At 35.8% G+C, this 7,995-nt stretch overlaps 1 protein-coding gene across 4 annotated transcripts in view; it reads left to right on the top strand.

Annotated features, from left to right (window-relative positions):
• Positions 1 to 420: 420 nt before the first annotated feature.
• The window catches only part of LOC149552836 (lysM domain receptor-like kinase 3), a 132,537-nt gene continuing 124,962 nt past the window's right edge, over positions 421 to 7,995 (top strand). For 2 of the 4 annotated variants that reach the window (XM_089788378.1, XM_089788377.1), the window contains exons 1-2: positions 1,009 to 1,710; positions 6,543 to 6,572. In XM_089788378.1, coding sequence (XP_089644504.1) covers positions 1,143 to 1,710; positions 6,543 to 6,572 — 598 coding nt within the window. In that variant the 5' untranslated portion in view covers positions 1,009 to 1,142. Of the gene's footprint in view, positions 556 to 827; positions 1,711 to 6,542; positions 6,573 to 7,995 lie in introns of those variants that run through there. The other 2 variants (XM_089788375.1, XM_089788374.1) reach the window with 2 other exon arrangements.

Here is a 7,995-nt window from a genome sequence, read left to right as displayed (position 1 = left end):
GAGCTCTCCATGTTATATTTATTTCTGTCTTAATAGATCTTTACCTCTTTTTCCAAAAGCAAACGTTCGGAACGAAGGAGCTTTGGAAAATGCGCGACTCATTTTTTTATCCGCACTATGGACAGAAGGACTACATTTCCTAAGAAGATATGTTACAAGTGAAAATCTTCATGTCAGCGTTTGGATACTCAGGAAGCCCACGTAAATCGAATTTCTGCCGTCTTAGCTCGTAAATGATTATTTTACAGAATCCCATTTGTTTGTCGTTCCATCCTACTGAATCTAACGTCAGCGCCATTCGACAGAGATCTAGCAAGGAGGCTCCACATGGCGGGAGAACCGAAGAAATCGAAACAAAAATATTATGTAGATTGGGAGCAAATATATTTGAGTTGTTTGCTAGTACAAAGCTGCGTGAAAATGGCAAAAGAATGAGGCAATCAGTTTTCCGCAGGCTACTGTAGAAAACAGCGACGCACAATTATTAACATAGACAAACACACAGCTTTGGCTGTCCGTGGAGCTCCTCGTGGAAGAGCAGAATTCTCTATGAATGTAATGAACCATTTGTGATTCAGACTTAGAATGCAATAGATAGAGTCTTTTTACACAGAAGCATCCGGAAAGATGCAAGTTTTTACATGATGATTTGAAATAGGCCGAGTTTAATGTTCTTTCATGTACCTATCGTTTTTTTCATATTAGTTCGTGTTTGGCATGGATTCAAGCTAAATAGCATACATACTCGTCTATTTATTGTTTTGTTCAAGTGCTCAAAATGGAGCGTTGTGCTTGGTCTAATGGCAAGCTTTTTAAATTCTTTGCAGGCATAGAGACGAAAATTTATGTACAGATGGTTTAAATATAGAGAACCTTTGTGTGGGAAAGAATTGTTATCTATGCAGGCAGAATGCTATCCTGAAAAGGGGCCTTTAAATGGACCTGGATAAGGGCTTTGATTAACCCCCCTCTCAGAACATGGACAGCATTTTCAACACCATCGATTGATCTTGAAAGGGCATGGGTGCATTCCACAATACCAACGGCGAAATATTTAAATTCATTACAGTCAGGGATTTTCAGAGAAAAATACTTTAACTAAACCCCATAGAGCTATTTTATGAGTAGAGAAAGTAGTGGAAATGGGTTGCCGCGCTTTAATCTCTTTAATTTTGTTGGTCTGTATAAGTTCTGTGAAAGTAGAGTCAGCTCCTTTGGCCTGCAATGTTTCTACTTTAAATTCTTGTGTTGGATATCTATATTTTGTTTCACCCCAAGAGATGACTGCGGAACAAGTAGCTCATATGTTCAGTGTATCCACGATGGACCTGGGGATAATCACTGGAGATGAACCCGCGTATGTGATCAATGTCACCTGCAGCTGTGACCAAGATTTGAACCAGTTCCTTGCCAAAACTGACTATAATGTTAGTGATTATGATACCTGGAGTTCTATATCCGATGCATTCAATGGCCTAATTTCTGTAGACAGTAGTGCTGATCCGATTCCGGATGTCAAATTGGAACTGAAGCTTCAGTGTGGATGCCTAGATGATGTGGGTGTTATGACATATGCGGTTGTCTTAGGGGATAGCGGGTATGACCTTGGAACTCGGTTCGATACAAACTGGGACAGGGCAGTGGAGCTAAACGGATTGGTGGATCCAAACGTAATTGACGTTGGTGAGATCCTTTTTTTGCCAATGGCTTGTAAGTATCCTTCTGAATTTTTGTTTATTTAAAGAGTTACAAAATGATCACTTTAAAATTTACTAGTACAATTTAAAGTAGCATAGTTCTCTTGGGAGGGAAGCAACAAACTGAATGGAGGAATGATGCAACTGCCCTTTTCTGGTGTGGGTGCCAACGTTCGTTTGTTCCATTATGCTGTTTATATTAAGATTTTGTTTGCAACTGACTCTGGTGGCTGCGTGGTAGTCTTTTAGTGATTTCCTTATTGGTTTTATGGTAGGAGTCCTTTGCTCGGAGGTGAGTCCTTTTGGGGTTTTTGGGTTGGGTATGGATTTGGAGTGGTCGTGCTATTTGTGCAAAAGAAGATTTGAAAATAGAGGATTGGAAAGGGATCTGGAATCTGCCCTGTATACTGAGTCAGTTTTTGTGGTCATTAGAAGATAATAGATTAGCAGAGAATCAATGGAATGTTCACAAAGGATGTTATCATTTTGATGGTGAAACAAAAGATTTGAATTGTTCACATTCCTTTCTCCTCAACAATGCAATTATTAATTACAACATCACACATATCTTGCTAGATGATTAATGTGGAAAATAACTACAAGAAACAACTCATCTACAAAATATTCCTATGTCTAAAATTTTGCAAGACAATGGAAACTTAAAGTCATCATTTTCCCCATAGTTGGATAATTCGGACTCGGCAAAAACTTGTCAAGCCCTGGAAAAAAATAAAATCGACCAGTTTATGGAAAAGCTCGAGAACTTAAAGAACAGCTTAAACTTAATGAAATGCATTTTTTTCGCAAAATTCAATCAAAAGACGCATCCAATGAGTTATTTAATGAGAACACAAACAAAACAAGCTGAGTGTAGATACATATAGATGCAAAGTGGGTACAAAATTACATTCTCATGTGGAATGCTGATGGCTGGAAGCAATTAGTAAATGGTTTCTACAAAACTAGAAGTAATTACATTATTACAATTACATCTTCCTCTTCCTAGCTCTACTACCAAATAAAGGAGAGGAACTAGAGGGTCTAGTCCTAGAAGTAGGACCTTGTGCGGGGCATGACTGTGCCTCCTGGCTTGGCATCTTTGCTAATGTTTGTATATGTGGCTCGTTCTCTATCCTAGATGTATCTCCTCCTAGCACTGGCAATGACTCCTCTGACTCTTCATCGTCGTTCTCCTCAATGTCATCTAATCTAAAACCAAATTCACCCCCGTCCTCCTCCATGGCCTACCTCTCCAAACAACCATGTCATCCTCTGTAAACAATGGAGGTTGCTCTTGTGTCGTCCAATCGCAATAAGGATCTATATTGTCCAAATCAATTGGACCAGATGGTGCTTCTTGTGCCTTTTGTATGCACAACTTAAGATTATATTGCACATAGACAAGGTCATTGAGGTGTTTTTGGGCTAACTTGTTTCTCATCTTTGAGTGGATGGACTCAAATAAGCCCCAATTGCTCTCACAATGGGATGAACTACAGGATTTCCATAAGATTCTGAGAGCAAATTTCTTTAGATGTGAGGTTTATCCACCCCAACTTTGCCATTAAACATCTGCAAAATAAAATATTGAGAAATTAGGAAGCAAAGAGAAAAGTAAAAGCATAATTTATGAAATGGAAAAATTACAAATGTTTTACTTGGGTTTGAGTGCCTCTTGCTATCTTTGCCATTTCTGACGAGAATAACTTACCCTTTGATTCCACATAGGTTTGTTGTTCGGTCATAACAAGGTGTCTCTCTGCAACATTGGGTATCATCCTCTGAATGCATACACAGAGGCCCTCCGTGACCTCTCCATCAGGATATGAAAAGGAATCATCATGCTTGAAACAAAAACAAAGTGAAATCAGGTCTTAGCAAAATCTGAAGAAGAATCATCATACTTGAATTAGGGGTTGAGGAAGTGCCCTGCTGCATGAATGGGTTGATGGAGTTGATTGTTCCACCTGCTATTAATAATTTCCTAAATGGGTTCGAATTCGCGTCTATCCCCCTTATAGCAATTTTTGAATTCTGTCTATACCTCCTTGTTTTGCAAGGTCAATTCTGAAGGAAAGTGGGCTTAGAAGGTGAAAAATGGAGATGATGCTACAAGCTCAAGTTCAATACTTCAAATCAGATCTAGCTCAGGACTCAGAAGGATGCTCAAAGTATTCAAATTGAAAAGTAGAGATTCCTATTCAAGCCACCAAAATGCAAGAAAGACAAGTCCAACCACATGAAGACATCATTGTCAAATTTGAAAATCAAGTCCACAAATACAATCAAGATCACAAATGCCATCCACTTGATGAGATTGAAGATCAGATATTGATTTGAAAACCATTTAAGTCTTCCTTAGAAGCTTGTACTAGGTGGGTGGAGTCGTCAATTAAGCTACATTCAGTAGAGTCCAAATTATTCACAAGTCCTTGCATTCAAGGTTAGGAGTAGAAGTAGAAATTAAGTTTAATTTTAAGTTGAGAAGTCAAGAGTTTGAAAATGAAAAGCGATATTTTCATTGCACTGTTTAGTCTCTGCTTTTAGCTATAAAAAATAGTTTGCAGGTATAGGATTTTCATTTATTTACAATAAAATATCATAAGGGATCTTCTTCTTAGCATTGAAGTGTGTGACAAAGTGAATATAGAAAGATACACCTTAGTTTCATTCAGCATGAGCATGAAACGCCCTACAAAACATTGTGAACATTGTACAGTAAGTATATATTGTGCATAGAAGGTTATTTATTTATTTTTAGAGGGCTTCTCCTTGTAATTTGAAAAGTGGTTATACTATTCCATATTATATTGCATTGAAAAATGTGAACTAAAACCTTGTGAAAATTTGAATAGGATTCTAGTTCTTATAAGTAACAGAAAATGCATTTCTTTATCCACAAAATATTTTCAAAGTAAAGAGTAATCAGATTGAAATTTCCTTCTTGTAAGTGAAATGAGTTTTACTGATAAGAGTCACGGATTCTAACTAAAATATGCAAGTCTAGCTTTGAAATCTTCTTGCCTTTCCAGTTTTCTCATACACACATTGCTTGTCTACGTTCTGGTGCCAACTTTTTCTTCGATATTTTATATTTCCATGTAGTCTTATTTCAGCCTTTCATGTATTCTAGAATGTTATTCACATTTTTGTATTCCAATCAATGCAAATTATTTCCTTTTAACTTTCTAAAGTTATCCAGTACACTTCAGATCAATTTCTATTTACCCTTGATCTTAAATATGACGTGTATTCTTCTACAAGCTACCTTATCTATACAAAATGAATCACTTTGTACATAATCAATTTTAGTGATTGCAAGACAAATATGATTTCCTCTAAATAACTTGTTTCAAGTCTTAGTATTTAATCCGATCTAGTTATGCTGTTGTCAATTTTTATTGTAATCCTCCCAAAGTATGATGCCATGCCAACACCTATAGAACTTTGAGTTGAGAAATAAGTATCAATCTATAGTACCCGACACACTTTTTACATCTATCGCTTCTTCATATGGCTATACGCCTATCCTAGTATCCGTCTATATGGCACAACGAAGTTCGTCACTAGATAATGCCACTTTATGTGGGGGAAAAATGTAACAGATATGCTTTTGATCTAATGGCCCATAACACAATTAAGCAATATGGAGTCCAAGTTCAATCCTACCCATATCAAGTTCACTTGACTCTTGATCATTTGATTCCATCCTGATGTTATGAATATCTTCTTAATAATCTTACATATCCCCAACAAATGATTCCTCACCATTTGCTAGCATAGAAAGTTAGCCATCTTGGTAACAAATATCAATTCAGTTTTTATAAGAAAATTAATGTCAGTCAAAATTGGACTTTGCTAGAAAAATGCTAATTCAAAATTTTTATTATCACATGGAAGGCCATCAAGGCTGTTTTTCATTGTTCACTGAAATCTAAAAGACTCATGTGAGGGCTCTATTCTAGTCAAGATTTTCTCTATCTGAATGACATGCGAATAAAAGGAATAAGTTTTGTACAAGCACCTTGAACTTTGGTAGAGTAGTTAATATTCATCTAGCAGTTAAGAGAAAAGGAATCTTATATTGTCGAGTGTGGCCTCTTAGGTTGTGTTTGAAGAAACTTCTTAATAATACAAAACAATGCTGCAGATAATCACATCTGAAAATCGATTGTCGTTCTGAATATCTAGCTATCTACAAAATAAATATGTACTAGTTGTTATGGTCGATGCAGCTTTGAAAGTTGGCTATCCTAATTGTATTGTATTTATGCCATCAAGGAAATGGTTTCTTGAGAGAAGGTATTTACTACTTTTAGGCATTCCCACGATCTGAATAAGTCATTTTTGGTCTTTAGGCTTTAGCCCAATTATTTTGAGAATTTGAAAAAATGTAATGGCTGAAGTTAATGCATTAAATATGTTAGGATTTTGTAAATCAGTCTTGAATTTACTCAAGATGATGATCTAGCCCATATTTTTAAAGGTGAAGGTATTCTATGCTGGCTTCACAATGATCCTTTCGGTTGTATTTATGTAATCAGAATAGGTAGGTTGTTCCATGGACCATTACCATACTTATTATCTTCTTTATAGTTGAATTAGTTTATCATTTGGTCTAAGGCCTATGACATTTGCTTTCCTTCCAAAAAAATATCTTTATTAAAAAATATTTATATTCAAAAGGTTTAAGATGGATCTTGATTCTTTTTCTTCTCAGATATATGGTTAGTTTCTAGTTTCATATCAATTGCTATGTGCATTTTTTTTTCCATTATAGGATTTTTTCTTTTTTTCTTTCAGAGAATAACTTAGCTTTTCTTTGTGATGCATGCTACAATGAAGATCCAGGGGGACTCATTTTACGACCAATAGGTATGGAATTAATGCTCTTTTCTCCTATTCTGGTAAACTGATGTAAATTGAAATGCATTTTCTCCAATGGGAAACATCTTCAGATTGTTTTCCTATCCCCTAATAAAAATGAAGTGGATAGTCATATGGATAGGCCAGATCATTAACTGCAATTTTCATTGGCTAATGTTAAGTTTCTGCTTGTTACATTTTTTCTTGTAGTTTCTGGAGAATTCGATAATACTGAGTTTTGCAACTTTCATTTACTTATTTGAACAAGATTGTCATCAATATTCAATTTATCATGCCGGTGTTGTAGCATGTCTTAAATATATAGGATTTTAATTTTTGGGAAAAGTTGTGCATTCTTTAGGGTTCAATATTAAGTAGCTACACACTACACCAATGAAGAGGCCATCATTAATGCTTTTTCTCTCATTTTAGAATCAATATTGACCATCTTTCAAAACACAAGGATGGAGTCAACTAGAGTTCTATTAATATGATCTTTCCCTCTTGAAATGGTTGTTTTCTCATGAAATGTACAAACTGTGCTAGATTGTGGTTGATGAAAATCAAGGAGGAAAGATTCTTGTTAAAGGAAACCATAATCTTGGAATAAAAAATTAACAATATTGAGTATTAGAGCTTTTATCATATTAGTGATATTGGGATTCATGTGGTTTGGGGATATATGATCCAAGATTCCAAACTAACATGTGGAGGAGAATCCTCACATAAACGAAACTAGAAAAACACCTAATTTTTGTAAAGAGTTGAATATTTATTTTGGGTGAATTGTGGACCATCCTTTATCATCATGACGATGTTCTCAATTAGAATCTGCATCTCTGTAATGTCCCCAACTTAGCTCACTTTAAGCTGCAGTCAGGATTAGCCTATCAATGACCTTCGTAGGTTAATCAGGGGGTTAGAAGGTCTCAGTGGTCGAGCCAGAGGTTATGTTTCCACTGCAGTAGGTGGTGATGTTCAAGGTTGCTCTTTGTTGGATCCAGATTGGAAAACTTACTATTTATACCAAGTTACTATTTTGGGAGAGTCGGGGTTGCTATTGTGAGTAGGGCAGCTGAGCAGTTGGTAAGCATCAGCGGAGCTTCCAGTTTGGGACTTACTATTTATAGTAATTCAGTTGTTATTCATGTGTCAATTTAGGCATGACTTCCAAGCATCAGGTTCTTACCGGAAGCACTTGGATTTCGTATGGATCATTAATGAGATTATACGTTATTAATTTGGTTTATAATCTTCAATTACCTTTCACTTAATTAATGATTAAATTTAAGCTTATTACAAAGTATTACGAGTACATGTATCATTATGGTTGACGTAGATGCCTAAGTCAAAGTGGAGACTTAAAATGGTTTAATGGATATTAAAGTGGAAGCCCTCTTCAAAAAATAATGACTAAATACTTTGCGTGATC

This window comes from Cupressus sempervirens, chromosome 6 (assembly GCF_028749045.1).
Source record: "Cupressus sempervirens isolate cs-2001-9-10 chromosome 6, ASM2874904v1, whole genome shotgun sequence".
Lineage (NCBI taxonomy): Eukaryota > Viridiplantae > Streptophyta > Pinopsida > Cupressales > Cupressaceae > Cupressus > Cupressus sempervirens.
This window is presented reverse-complemented; position numbering and strand designations above follow the sequence as displayed.